Source organism: Aotus nancymaae, unplaced genomic scaffold (assembly GCF_030222135.1).
Source record: "Aotus nancymaae isolate 86718 unplaced genomic scaffold, 86718_ANA_hifiasm-v0.15.2.pri h1tg000008l, whole genome shotgun sequence".
Taxonomy (NCBI): Eukaryota; Metazoa; Chordata; class Mammalia; order Primates; family Aotidae; genus Aotus; species Aotus nancymaae.
In genome coordinates this window covers 53,615,001-53,630,538 of record NW_026988419.1, presented here as the reverse complement: position 1 = coordinate 53,630,538, position 15,538 = coordinate 53,615,001, and the positions used below count along the sequence as shown (strand labels likewise).

At 38.6% G+C, this 15,538-nt stretch overlaps 1 protein-coding gene across 6 annotated transcripts in view; it reads right to left on the bottom strand.

Moving 5' to 3' along the window:
* Positions 1-15,538, bottom strand: part of CCDC141 (coiled-coil domain containing 141) — a 216,661-nt gene that overhangs the window by 58,406 nt on the left and 142,717 nt on the right. For all 6 annotated transcript variants that reach the window (XR_010341447.1, XM_064373291.1, XM_064373289.1 and 3 more), the window contains exons 10-12: positions 10,309-10,450; positions 8,533-8,652; positions 3,806-3,997 (exon numbers count right to left, since the gene is read on the bottom strand). Coding sequence is in view for 5 of the 6 variants with exons in the window: in XM_064373291.1 (XP_064229361.1) it covers positions 3,806-3,997; positions 8,533-8,652; positions 10,309-10,450 (454 nt within the window). In the remaining variant the exon portion in view is untranslated. The remainder of the gene's footprint in view (positions 1-3,805; positions 3,998-8,532; positions 8,653-10,308; positions 10,451-15,538) is intronic.

Here is a 15,538-nt window from a genome sequence, read left to right as displayed (position 1 = left end):
TTGCATACCTCACCCCTCAGAGCCTCAGTTTCCCATATTTACAAAATGGGGATCATAATAACTAAAACATAGGGTGTTATAAAGATTAGTAAGATCAGGAATGAGAAGCATAGTAACTAGTACAAAATAAATGCTCATTGAGAAAGCAGTTGAAAAAGACACTGAAGCTTCTACATAGGATTTCTGAAAGGATGGTGGAGTCATTAACCCAATGACAAAATACAGAAGGAAAAGCATATTTGAGGAAAAGACACCAGCTGTGTTTTGCTGAGTTAGAGGAGCCTACAGGATACACAGCTAACTGAAAGCATTGGTTTGGAGCTCAGGAGAGTTGGGGCTGAGAAACCACTTTTGAGTTATTGGGGAAGAAACCATAGGTGGGAATGTGATTTTTGTAGAAGTGGGTGCAATGTGCAAAAGAGAGGGCACGGGTAAGAACTCTATGACCCACCACACTTTAAGAACAAAAAAGAAAAGTGAATTAGGAGAAAGGAGAAGGAATAGACAAGGAAGTAGACAGGATGAGTCCACTTATGCAAAATATCCAGAAAAGGCAAACCTAGAGAGACAGAAAGTAGATCAGTGCTTGCCTGAGGTTGAGGGTGGGAGCCAGGACTGACTAAAAATGTATACCAGTGCTCTTCTGGGGATGATAGACCTATACTAAAACTGGAGTGCTACGATGGTTGCATGACTCTATAAATATATGAAAAATCACTGCACTATAAAATAGGTGAGTTTTATGCTATGTAAATTATACCTCAATAAATCTGCTCTTTTAGAAAAAAACCAAAGGAAGTGAGAGTGGGTAAATGGGTCAAATAAGTTCTGCAGAAAGATTAAGCAGGATGAAGACTGAAAATATACCATTTCATTTGTCAACCAGTAGGTAGCTTAAAATAATGTTTTTAATGGAGTGAAGAGGTGACAAATGGAAGCGTTGAAATGGGAATAAAGTGAATTGCAGTGGTACAAGGACAGGATGAGCAAGTAGAGGTGAGGAATGTTATCTTCCCATTTCAAGAGTCCACATTTGAGCCTGGGCCTCATGGAGAAACCCCATTTCTATAAAAAGGAAATTAGCTGGGCTTGGTGGCACATACCTGTAGTACCAGCTACCTGGGAGGCTGAGGTGAGAAGATCACCTGAGCCTGGGGAAGTCAAGGCTGCAGTGAGCTGTGATCATGCCACTGCACTCCAGCCTGAGTGACAGAGTGAGACCTTGTCTTAAAAAAAAAAAAAGAGTCTACATTTAAAGGGAAAGAGAATGATGCAGTGGTAGCCTTGGTGGTGACAAACCTATGTGGACATAACTGTAGAACAAAAGGAAGGAAGCAATGGAAAAGAAACCTTTTAAAAATAAGAGGATGATTGGAGATAGATGCTGAAGGATGTAGGAATATTCAGGAAAGGACTGATCACAGATCAGTCTTTTACTTTAATGGAACCCATGGAGGATGGGTGAATATGTCAACAAGTTTGGAAGTCAAGGCCATTATTCTCAATGGCTTCATTTTTTATTTCAGTGATATATAAAGTAAGGACATTGGATGAGATTTAGGGATAGAAACTAAGGTAGGATGCTTGAAAACTGCCACCAAATGGGAACTAACTAGGGAGCATATGGGGGACCCAGCTGAGGCAGAGACCCACGCATTCGTAACAGGGCCAATTAGCACAATTGTATGATTTTCCACTGGAGCCTCTGGAAGCTTGGAAAGAAAAGCTGAGTAAACAGTGTATTGGATTGATCCCTTATTGAGAGTTGGCAGGGTTATTCAGTGTGGAAGGCAGGGAGTTGAGGGGATGGAGAATGGAAAGGCTATGCGTAACCATGAGCTGGTGAGGAAGAAAGGAAAGCCAGAGGAGGGGCGAAGTGATGGATGGGAAGCATTGCCAGGATTGGCAGGATGGGAGGCTCTGCCAGTAGGAAAAGAGTTTTAGCAGAAAATAAAAAGCATGAAGGTAAAATGTTCTGATTAAATTGGTGTTTGCAAAGCTAAGCCTCCTGGTCCAAAAGCCGGAGTGGGTCATGGAAGTGGATGCTTAGCGGAAAGCCGAAGAGGTTCATTTTTGGCAACGATGATGCAGACAGCAAGTACTTCTTTGTAGCTTCTCTACCATTTCATGTCCTGCATTACGATGTTCATCAACAAGATAATTCTGTCAGCTGGAATTAGTTTGGAACTTGCCAAACCATGAGAGTTTAGCATTGAGAACTAAAAAGAACACAAAAGATAAATGCGATAAATGCTTGGGGGATGGATACACCATCCTCCATGATGTGATTATTACACATTGTATGCCTATATCAAAACATCTCATATCTCATAAATATATATATATACACCTATGTACCCACAAAAATAAAAAATTAAGAAAACAGAAAAATAAAGAGAAAAGCTAAAAAGAAGCCAGAAAGAACAAACAGTTGAGTAAAAATGTAGAAAAGGATGCAGGGGTAAACTGAGAATATTATAAAGGACTTAGACAGAGGAGGTGATGGTGAGAGGTAAGGAGGAAGGTGCTGAGAAGGTGGAGGTGAGAAGATGGAAATCAGACACACTACTTACCTTGGGTTGGCTCTATCCCTGAGTAAACCCTGCTGGCTCTGCCTTCCAGTAAACTAGCACCCATCTGACCGAAAAGGAGAGTGATCTACACTGGCACGGGGGTTACTAGGATCGGGGTTAAATAAAATGAGACTCCAGGGCTTTTCTATTACTGATGTCAGCTTCAAGAAACAATGACCTTTGAGATAGAATCCAGTTACGAGAGGGAATATTAGAGGCCATCTAGTATAACCAGACAAAATAGGGCCTCTTAAGAAGCTCTGAGGGGTAGCATATGAAAACGTATCACACAAGGCAGATTTGAGACTGAACCCAGTAGCCCGTTCCAATTCTGTGTATTTCAAATGAACCACACTAATGTGGCTAAAGTATTCAAAAAGATCTGTGGGTTAGAAGATGACTATTTTGAAATAATTTTGTTGTACATTTAGGATATTGTAAATATTTGTAGGATGAAGTAAAAAGTATCCCAATATAACCACTTTGTTTATTTGTGCATACACCTATCCACACATACAAATTTGTATGATTTTTTAGAAAAACAACTTACTATTTGAGCCTTTGCGTGGTTCCTTGAAGAATGTGAAACAAACAAACAAAAAAACAGAATCTCAGGACCCCAAACTCACTGTGCCCAAGGGAAAGGCAGGCTTGGGAACTGAGTACACGCACATAAAAACTGCTTTGCTTTTGTTCCCAAACAGATAATGGTAATTTCACAGCCTTATGTCATAGCCTCTACTCCCTCTTTTCACATTTATCTTATGTAAAATGTAGACTTACTGGGTGTGCAACAATGCATAATGGACTTTTTCCCCATTCCTTTCACACGTAAAATGTAGGTTTGCTGAGGCTAATCAGAGTCTCACAGGAATGTAATCATTTTCCTCACTGCCTAGCCTCCCTCCTTTTTGTTTTCCTCATGCTTGCTCTTTCTCCTTTAAATACTGAAGTTCCCCAAACCCCCTTTGGGAACAGCTCAGATCACAGAGGCTCCTGGAATTTTTATTCTTTCCCAGGCATGTCCTCAACCTTGGCTTAATAAACCTTTATAGATTGAGACCTGCTGCGATCACTCTCTGGTTTACAAGAATACAGGGCCCGTAAGTGAGCCCATGCACAGGAGTAGAGGATATGGAACTACCCACCAAGGCAGAGCATATATCCCCACAGAAAGCAAGCACATGGGCAATGGCCACCTTGCTGAAGAAGGTTAACACATAGTACCACACCTCCTCTGATGACTTCAGAAATGCCACGTAAGTTTGCAGGACTTGTGTTCTGGAGTCAATGCTTTGGCCAAGTTGGTTTAATTCTTCTGCTAGCCATCTAGCTTTAGAGGAAAGTGATGCCATTTCATCAGATTCAAATTCATTTTTCTCCATCATGATTTTTGCAGCTGCTTCTAATTCATGTGATGTTTCCTGTAAAAGCATAGCCCCAGAGGTCAGAAACTGACAGGGGAATCATGAACATTCATATTTCATTATCTTCTGCATTTCCATCAATTATGATTATTAATTGAACTTATACCAAGAATCTCCTTAATAAAAGGAAGACACAACTTATGAAATTCTAAAAAGAAAAAAAAGAAGGGTACTTTTAAAATGAAAATTATTTCAAATTAGTCTTGGTTATATCAGCTATACTTATTTTGAGAACTCTAACTTTAAAAAAAAATATATATATATTTTATTGCACTTTAGGTTCTGGGGTACAGGTGCAAAACATGCAGGATTGTTGCATAGGCACATACATGGCAATGAGGTTTGCTGCCTCCATCCCCCCATCACCTATATCTGGCATTTCTCCCCATGTTATCCCTCCCCAACCTCCCTACCCGCCACTGTCCCTCCCCTATTCTCCCCCAACAGACTCCAGTGTGTGACGCTCCCTTCCCTGTGTCCATGTGTTCTCATTGTTCAACATCCGCCTATGAGTGAGAACATGCGGTGTTTATTTTTCTGTTCTTGTGTCAGTTTGCTGAGAATGATGGTTTCCAGATTCATCCATGTTCCTACAAAGGACAGGAACTCATCATTTTTATGGCTGCATAGTATTCCATTGTGTATATGGGCCACATTTTCCTTGTCCAGTCTATATCGATGGGCATTTGGGTTAGTTCCAGGTCTTTGTATTGTCAACAGTGCCACAATGAACATACGTGTGCATGTGTCTTTATAAGACAAGGATTTATAATCCTTTGGATATATACCCAGTAATGGGATTGCTGGGTCAAATGGAATTTCTATTTCTAGGTCCTTGAGGAATCGCCACACTGTCTTCCACAATGGTTGAACTAATTTACACTCCCACCAACAGTGTAAAAGTGTTCATATTTCTCCACATCCTCTCCAGCATCTGTTGTCTCCAGATTTTTTAATGATCACCGTTCTAACTGGCGTGAGATTGTATCTCAATGTAGTTTTGATTTGCATTTCTCTAATGACCAGTGATGATGAGCATTTTTTCATATGCTTGTTGGCCTCATGTATGTCTTCTTTTGCACAGACACTCTGGGCTAGACCCTGATTGAAAATTTAAGTGTAAAAATCAATTCTTGTGATTTCTGCACATTGATTTTGTATCCTGAGACTTTGTTGATGTTGCTTATCAGTTTCAGATTTTGGGCTGAGACGTTGGGGTCTTCTTTTTTTTTTTTTTTTTTTTTTTTTTTTTTTTTTTTTTTGAGACGGAGTTTCGCTCGTTACCCAGGCTGGAGTGCAATGGCGCGATCTCGGCTCACCGCAACCTCCGCCTCCCGGGTTCAGGCAATTCTCCTGCCTCAGCCTCCTGAGTAGCTGGGATTACAGGCACGCGCCACCATGCCCAGCTAATTTTTTTTGTATTAGTAGAGACGGGGTTTCACCATGTTGACCAGGATGGTCTCGATCTCTTGACCTCGTGATCCACCCGCCTCGGCCTCCCAAAGTGCTGGGATTACAGGCTTGAGCCACCGCGCCCGGCCTGGGGTCTTCTAAATATACAATCATGTCATCTACAAATAGAGGCAATTTGACTTCCTTCTTTCCTAATTGAATAACCTTTATTTCTTTTTCTTGCCTGATTGTTCTGGCTAGAACTTCCAATACTATATTGAATAGGAGTGGTGAGAGAGGGCATCCTTGTCTAGTGCCAGATTTCAAAGGGAATGCTTCCAGCTTTTGCCCATTCAGTATGATACTGGCTGTGGGTTTGTCGTAAATAGCTTTTATTATTTTGAGATACGTTCTGTCGATACCTAGTTTATTGAGAGTTTTTAGCATAAAGGGCTGTTGAATTTTGTCAAAGGCCTTCTCTGCATCTATTGAGATAATCTTGTAGTTTTTGTCTTTGGTTCTGTTTATGTGGTGGATTATGTTTATAAACTTGCATATGTTGAACCAGCCTTGCATCTGTGGGATGAAGCCTACTTGATCGTGATGCATAAGCTTTTCGATGTGCTGTTGCAATCAGTTTGCCAGTATTTTATTGAAGATTTTTCCATCTATGTTCATCATGGATATTGGCCTGAAGTTTTCTTTTCTTGTTGAGTCTCTGTCGGGTTTTGGTATCAGGATGATGTTGGTCTCATAAAATGATTTGGGAAGGATTCCCTCTTTTTTGATTGTTTGGAATAGTTTCAGAAGGAGTGATACCAGCTCCTCTTTGTATGTCTGTTAGAATTTTGCTGTGAACCCATCTGGACCTGGGCTTTTTTTGATTGGTAGGCTATTAATTGCTGCCTCAACTTCAGCCCTTGTTATTGGTCTATTCAGGGTTTCAACTTCTTCCTGGTTTAGGCTTGGGAGGGTGCAGGTGTCTAGGAATTTATCCATTTCTTTCAAGTTTACTGGTTTGTGTGCATGGAGTTGTTTGTAGTAATCTCTGATGGTGGTTTGTATTTCTGTGGAATCTGTAGTGATATCCCCTTTATCGTTTTTTTATTGCATCTATTTGATTATTCTCCCTTTTCTTTTTTATTAATCAGGCTAGTGGTCTATTTTTGTTGATCTTTTCAAAAAATTAGCTCCTGGATTTATTGATTTTTTGAAGGGTTTTTGTGTCTCTATCTCCTTCAGTTCTGCTGTGATCATAGTTGTTTCTTATCTTCTGCTAGCTTTTGAGTTTTTTTGATCTTGCTCCTCATCTCTTTCAATTTTGATGATAGGGCGTTGATTTTAGATCTTTCCTTGCTTCTCATGTGGGCATTTATTGCTATAAATTTTCCCTAGACACTGCTTTAAATATGTCCCAGAAATTCTGGTACGTTGTGTCTTTGTTCTCATTGGTTTTGAAGAACATCTTTATTTCTGTCTTCATTTCATTGTTTATCCAGTCAACATTTAAGAGCTAGTTGTTCAGTTTCCATGCAGTCATGTGGTTCTGAGTTAGTTTCTTAATCCTGAATTATAATTTGATTGCACTGTGGTCTGAGAGACTATTTGTTATGATTTCCGTTCTTTTGCATTTGCTGAGGAGTGATTTATTTCCAATTATGTGGTCCATTTTGGAGTAGGTGTGATGTGGTGCTGGAGAACTCTAACTTTTGTGTCACAAATAAAAGAAAGATTTGGCATGAAAGGTGGTAAAACCAAATGCCAGAAATGTTTTAAATAATTTACATAAATTAATTATATGTGAGATTGCTATATGAAATTTAACAATAGCTCTAGCAAATTCCTAAACTAATTTTATTATATTAGTGGGCAAATTCATAGAACTTATTCATTAGTTTTTAATTTATAAAAAGATATATCGATAGTACAGTCTTATTTAGGGCCAGTAGGGAAAATATTACATATCAGGCCTAAAGAACCTAAAAAATCAGTGACTTTGATTTGCTCAGGGATGTTCTCTTATGTTTTCTTCTTGAGTGTAATTTCTGTTATGTGAACTCCAACCATTGATTACATAGATGAATAGGAATAGTAGGCATGACAATTATGCATGTTGCAGAAAGAGCCCTGTAAAGTTTCATGTGAGACCAACCTAAAAACCAAGAAAAATAAAAGAAAAAAACTCTGCAGCAATGAGGGATTTCTTCCCTACTTGTAATTAATATGCTTCCCAAGTACTCCATTGAATGAAGGAAATTTTAATTTACAGGCCCTGCTTTATGAAAGCACTCTGGGAAGGAGAGAAGCAGGGAATTTCTTCCGTTGTAATGGGTACTCCCCATTTCTAAAATGTTTAAAATTTAAAAATGAAATTGAGTTCAGACATAAGTTTTAAGTATTCTAAATAATAAATAAAAAATACCCCACTCAACAAAAAATTGGTGTGTTTGTGAGTTTCCAGTGGGGGCACAGTCCATGAAGGAGGTTCTTCTGTTGAGAACTGGAGTCATAGGGAGAAACAGGGGAGGGCACTTGACTCACCTTCCTTTAACTTTGCTGGAGCAGACAGAAAATTCAGGGCAGGTTTGGAGCCAAGTGCCATGTGAAAGGAGTAGGAGGGAGCTGGAGAAGGTGCTGTGGTGGTGGGGGGCATTTTCTGTCTCTGAATGTTAGGTAAGCAAACAAGGTGGTTTTTATTTATATCCTTGGAATCTTGCAATAATGCATGTTGCTTCTGGTAATTTGGTAACTTGCTCTTACAGAAAAAAATTGCAAATAGTCTTAGAGAAGCACTGTGCCTGCCTCTTCTATCACCCTCAAAATGAGACTTTTTTTGAGAAACTGCTCAGGCAACAAAAAGGAACCAAATGAGTGTTTAATACCCAGCTGTAATACTGACTTTCAGTGAACACAAATGCCCTAATAAATGCATATGTAAATATAATTTAGACACATAGGAATATGAGTTTTTAAGTCATTATGTGCTACATACAAATTTAGAATTATAAACCTCAAGTGAGCTAGGATTAAGTTTCTAGTTATCAAATATTTTTTAAATTATATTTACAAAAGTATAGTCATATGCTTTTGTAAACATAATTTACAAAGCCATATACCCAAATCATTCTCATTTTATTTACCTTAGCTTGGATATCTAGTTCCAGATATTTGTTCAAAATCTTCTCCGATTCAGAACGGGTGGAACCGACATCCATTGTATTAGAAAGTACTGGACTGATTTTCTGAATTGACATTTCCACCTTTAGGAGTAAATAACATATGGCAGTCTTATTAATATATTTTTGCATGTACGTATGCACATGTGTCAGGAAGATAAATAATATTTTATTGATTCTCATATTTGAAATACATTTTACCAATATTAATCTAATATAGTTTTAAATATTAAGAATTTCATATTTTAATAATGCTGCTCTTCATGGGAGGTAATAGTAGTGGCCTGCCAACAAGCGTCATATGTTTAAAGATATTTATTTTATTAACAGCTATGAGATATAAACAATCACTCACATCCTATAAGAACTTGTCTATATTACCTATGAAGGATAATGCACTTGCTAACACATCCACAGAGATGAATTTATCTGTGAGTTGAACGGGACTCAATCTGCAGGCATGTTTTGAAGGCAAGATCCAGAGCATGGGTATTGCAGTAATTTGGGAAGAGGGACTCCGGGGAAGTGCCAAACCCTATACTTGCTGTAGTAAAACACAGGGACATACTTAGGACATTTAATTGATGAGACTGGAGGACTATGATTTGATCTTCAGTGGACATAAGTCAGTGACTAAAGTAACCCTTGAAGGGTTCTATTCCATTCAAGTTACATGCTTTGTCCCCTTCCTGTGACTCCAGTCCATACTCCCCAGGCTCAAATTCACTCTGAACTGGCAATAAGACAAGTATCAACAGCTGAGTTCCTACTGTGTCTTCAACCGTCACCAAATTAGCTTGGGTCTCAAGCTCCAGAGAATGCGATACCACAGCTGCCAACATATTTGGAAACATCCTGAACCCAGGCACCAGAAGAATGACAAAATTCCCAAGGTTCTGGATTAATAACAGGTGAGGAGGCAATTTAAATACAGACATTGATATTTAATGTCCTCTCCGGTGAAGTCTACTAATTCTATTCATGTAAGTTCAGGCATATAAGTCCATTGTATCAAATGAAAACATCATTGAAAATTTGAGACCCAGCCTCTGCAGCAAGGTCCATTAGCATCAATGCCATTGAGCTATTACTAATTTTTGCTAAAGATAATTTTTTTTTTTATTTAGTCAAACTGTAGCTTCTTAGTTTTATTCCCCTCTGGAAATAGGAAGTAAAATTCTTCCATATCAAGCCATCACGTTCACTCTGCAGAGAGGATTTTCACATGTATGCTTACATGCAGAATGACTGTGCTGCCTTGCACTGCTCTAGTTCAATAAAATATGACAATGGCAATTTATTCCTTGAAAAACCTAAAACTCATAATTTTTGCTATCTGTTTATATATCAATCTATCTACCTCTCTATAGTCCTGGTGTTGCATGGTACCATTGTAACTGAAACTTGTGCATATTGGAACCATGCTCAGAACCATGCAAATGAAATAACCACTCTATTCCCATATATATTTGGTTCAGTTAACACAGTACTGTGCAAAGGGGGAACTGCCTTTGTGTACATACCTTCAGGTTGGAGGCGGCAGACGGGCCACCTGGGTCAGGGGTAGCAGATGAACAATAGTGAATTACCTCTGTTTAGTTCAATTAAAGGACCCAATGTGGAACATAAGAGCAGCCTAAGGAGACATGCCCCGGTCCTCCCACCACGCCCACATACTGCACCTACCATACCATCTATTATCACCAACTTAGATGTTTAAGTTTTAGTTTATGAAGTTACCTTCCTCAGGTAACCCTCCACCAAGGCTGTTAGTTGTTGTTTCTTAAGAGCAAATTCCTTGTGCGCTGAACACTGTTTGGTCAAATGATCCACTCGTCTCTTAATGCACAGCATCATCTCATGGATGCCGGACACCCGAGAGCTAAACAGAGCAAGCCAGCTGTTAGTTCACTCTATCACAATATAGAACAGAGTATTTGAAACAGATCTGCTCTCATGTTAGCTAGGCATTGGTAAAAGGCACCAGCTTTAGGATAGCAGAAGGTAAGTAGCTGTCATCTTGGGATAGCAGAAAGCAAAAACAAATTATGTTCTTTTGTTTTGTCAGTCAGTCCTGAGGGAAAAAATGAGTTATGGGTTTTTGCAACAAGGTCTAATCTTCTTTTCTAAAGGTTTACTTTTTAATAATTCCGTAGGATATTTTGAAAACCTTATGGCAAAGGCACAGTATGTTTGCCACGAGTTTTCCTTAGGGTGTTATTAAAAGCTTCATTTATCTAAAGATGCTCTTTGAATAGAAATGTGGATCAGCCAATTAACAAAACATTTACTGATCCAATGGGGTAAAATATTTATATAACACTAAGGTCCCTGTTCTCAATGATTATGAATGCTCAAGGCTGTATTCATCAGATAAGAACCAAGTTAACACCAACAATTAGAAATCAAATATACTTGTTGATGAAAAAAAAAAAAAAAAAAGAAGCTGAGCCTCACATTATCATTTTTCTTCCTGTGCTGGCCTCATGAGACCAAGAAAAGTGACGTGATAGCTCCTACAGCGAAAATGCCTCTAAAACAATGCATCAACTTTGAGCTGAACTCTAGCTCTAGTCCAAAGATATGTTAACAAGTTTCCTAATGTTCTTGATGTAATAAGCACTTTTAAATTTTCCAACCTATCCTTAAGACTATTTAAGAAGTTGATGCCTTTTATTTCCCTCAGTCATTTCCTTCACATACTGTATTAATAAAGATTAACATAACTCTTAAATTTAATTACCCAGAGTTTACAAAGAGCTCAGAATGAGGAAATTTCTGTAATTTTACCTAAAAATAGTTAATTTATGACTCTGTAAAAATGAATTTAATTAGTAATGAAATGGGGGCAAGATCCTAAATGACTGAGAGGTAAAGTAACCTCACTGGAGTGACAAGGCCACTGTAGAGCTGGGAAACACTGAGTTGTGTCCTGTGGGTACCACAGGAGTCCCAGATAAGTTTAATTGGAGGTAAATAGGAAACCATCATGAGTAATCTTATTCCTGGCACATAACGTTTCACAGATGTTACATTTTAAACATTTAGTTTTGCATTTTAATACATAGAGACAGTGAAGAATATAATCAAGACATCAGGAGATTCTTCTCATTTATCATTAAGAAATAGTTCTTAATAATACTAAATCCCATAATTCTACAAAAGCAGTGTATTGGTAATACTAATTGTATTTTGACTAGGCTTTAGACTTTGAAATATTATATGCTCAAAAGGCATTTAAAAGATCAGCTTCCCTATATACTGTAAGCTCCAAGTTTTCTGCAGAAAATGGAAACCTGGAATGAGAAAAATAAATTGAATAAGGAGCATTGTGGAAAGAAAGTACAGAGAACAAAGGTTGTGAAATAAAATGGGCAAGCATGTAGAGAAGAAATACAGCTGAAAATGGCAGACAATGCCATTACTAAAATAAAAGGAATTTGGACATTATTAATACAATTCATCAAGAAAATAGCATTTGATAAAGAACTGCATCAGCCACGATGACAGTACCCACTCTCACCTATGAGCTGCCCTGTGTGGTCCCACCCTAAATGCCCTTGGCATCCATTCCAGTCAGGGGCTATTTTACCAACTAAACTTAGAATACAGGCCTCCCTGACCCCAAGAAGCTGTAGCTGGGAGGGGAGTCCAAATTATGAATAGGCTACTCCCTGGGGGAAACTAGATCTCAGTAACCAGCTCCAGCCAAGCCTCTTGATTCCTGTTCACATTACTCCCTTTATTCCTTGGCCTTCTCCAAAGAATAAGACTGTCAGCCACCTTCTTGCAGTAATCTATAATTCCTAGCCATGATGTCTCAAGTACCAGAAGTATCATAACTCAAACACACTCTCTGTCTCTGACCTGAACTTGCTCTAGCATTCCCTCCACCTCCCAAATTTCCCCCTTGCATCCCTACTTTGTCTTACTTATGATGCTCTAATTCAATACTTACACTGAATCCAGCCTCCTCTTTGGACATTTGAATACAAAATGAGCTCTCTTTCTAAAATGGCATCACTTGATTGTACCACAGGAAATATAGATTATAGATGCACACTTCCTATGAATTTGCATATAGTCCTCGTAGTAGCTACTATTTAATACATTCTTGCAACAAACATGACATGTTGTTAAGTGCATTAGATGCATTATTTGGCAGAATCCTTAAAATAACTTTGTGAAGTGTCAGAAAAGTAGCAATAACTTCAATTTTTGGCCAATGAAACTGAGGCTCCACAGGTGATAAATGCTCGAGAGACACACAACTAATAAGTGTCAAAGACTTGATTTAAAGTCAAGTCTCTTTGCTATCTAAATAGATACACTTATTGTACTTAATAATTTTATTGAATTAATGATTATTTACACAACTAACCTTCAAGAAATTTAAGGAAAAACAGACTACATTGGTTTAGTTTTTACCATAAAATGCCATAATTACAACTAATAAAAACAGCTCTTGAGTTCTTACTATTATAAGGTATCATTCTTAATATTTTAAATAGTCCCTTTTCTAATCCTCATAACAACCTTGTGAGTTGGGTAGGATTGTTATCCCCATTTCACAGATGAGTAGACTGAGGAAGAGAGAGGCTCAGTAATTTGCCCAGTTCTGAAATGGCTGACATCTGATCTCAGTGTTCACACTCTACCACCTCATAGTGCTTTTTCTAGGTCTATGACACATGACATGGAGTAGGGAATATTTTCTCCTCTAAAATTTCACTTTGCCCTGAGTTGGGTGTCCTTCGCTGTCATAGGCACAGGGATGGCCTGGCTGACAAGCTCTTTTGAAACTGGCTGGCTTCTCCAGGTAATACAACGTCTGCTGTAGTTTTCAAAGTGACCACTAGAGGGACATGGCAGCTTGTTCAAATTACTACGTGTCTTGAAGGTCCCTCCAGCACAAAAATAGGTAAACAAAACCAAACCAAGCACTCCTTCCATAAAAATATTGCGTTTTTACCAACCTACAATTTTAATTTAGATGAATTACAACCAGTCATATAGGATCTCTCTCTCTCTCTCTCTCTCTCTCTCTCTCTGTTTTTCAGTGACCTTGGAGATTCTGTCTCATTTTGTGGTGATTTATGCCTTATTATGTGTATCTATTGCATTGTAAATTATTTGAGGGAAACAAACAGTGTCCTATCATTCTTATAACCCTTGTAGCCCTGAACACATAGCCTTATAAGTAGTAGACTATGAATGCCCATTTTCAAATAAAATAGTCTCTGATCATTATTTAAGGGAAGAAAACACATAGATTTAAAGATTGAGAAGAACATATGTGCAGTTACCGTATTTAAAATGTCGTCGTAACAGTGTCCGGTAGTTTTAGACAATGATGACTGTGCACTTTTGACCACTTGTAGAAGTTTTAGGCTATCCAAAGACTGACCAATTTCTTCTTTGGTATGCTTTAGCAATTACAGTTAGGTTAAACCAAGTTTATCACGTGTAGTTTGGCTTGATACTTCTTTCTTCTTAGGACAGACTGAGCTGCCTTGCCGTTCTGTGCATCATTGCCTAACCTGTGTCTACTCCACTCTCACATGTGGCTTAGATCCAGTTCACGGCAAGAGAAGTTTCCAGTCATCTTGGTTACTCGAGCCAGCTCCCATTTCCCTCTCTCTATGCCCTTAACACTAGGTCATCTCTGTCTGACTGAGCAGTAACCAGTTCCTTTTCCCTAATTCCCAGCTGGAATATATCCACCACTTTCCCAGTCCTAGGGCTGCTCCTGTCTTTTTGTATTCCTTCTTAGTGAAACCCTAATCTTCAGGTTACAGTTAGCCTGGATTCCATAATTTTCCATTAGAAACTTTACACGATGATACCAGACTTCTATTTTGAAAGTTTTAAAACATTTTAAAACCTGCATAGCACGCATATTGACAGTTTCCTCAGCACCTGAACAGCAGGTGATCTGATCAAAGGAAAGGTATGACCCCACTCTTTGCCGGCAATTCTTACATGAACTGAAAAGAAATTAATAGAATGTAATCAGTATCCCAGAAATGAGTCCTAGTACATTACAGTCCTATTAAATTAATGATGAGACAAGAACTGACAACGAGTAACAGAAACTTGGTTGAACCAAAAACGTGGTGCCCTGTCATTTCGTTCTGATTTGGAAGCAACACTGCTCTTGGGCCGCCTGATTGGGTGGGAGAGGGGCTAACAATGGGCTAGACCTCTATCTCTAACAGTCAGTGGCTCTGTGATTTGCACTGGAAGTATTTATTGACCTTTGGGCTGTCTCTGTAAGAATGGATTAGAGGACACCTGTCTGTAGTGTGAACATGCGGGACATCAGATTATTCCTGATGTTGACTTTGACTTTCCCAAGCATCACAGACTGTGAAGGCTTCTTCGGGCATTTGTTAGAAACTCCAAATGAGAACATTTTACATTTTCTTCCTTGTTCATTGAACCAAAAGAGGGGAGCAGAGGGGGAAGAAAAATAATTGCCTTTTTTTCCCCTCAAAGAGCAGAGACATACTAACTTCTGGTTCAAGAATAGACTGTTCAATTTACGGTATGGAAGCACTTGCCCTGTCTTTGCATTTGTTGCAAATTGGGGCTGGAAGAGGGGGGGAAATTCCAATGTTAAGCTGTTCTAATGATTATTTCCGAAGAATGGCAAGTTGCTTTCAAACCTTTCATAAATCACTATTGTCAGCCCATCTGGATTAGGAGCTGAACCAGATGGTAAGCACTTGACAGCTTACTCTGTCTCATTGGGAGGGATCAGCTGACCATATTTTTCTTTTTGTCTATGGACAAATTATACTTTGAAGATGGAAAAAAATCTTCCTTATCTTTAGCTTGCTGCTTCTTTTAACAGGAACCCGAAGAGTGTCTGTTTATGGTTGTCTTTATTTTAGAGGAAACAACTGCTGCTCTCTAGTTTTCATCCCTACATTGAAAAAGTGCCATTTATACTGTAGAAGTGAAATGC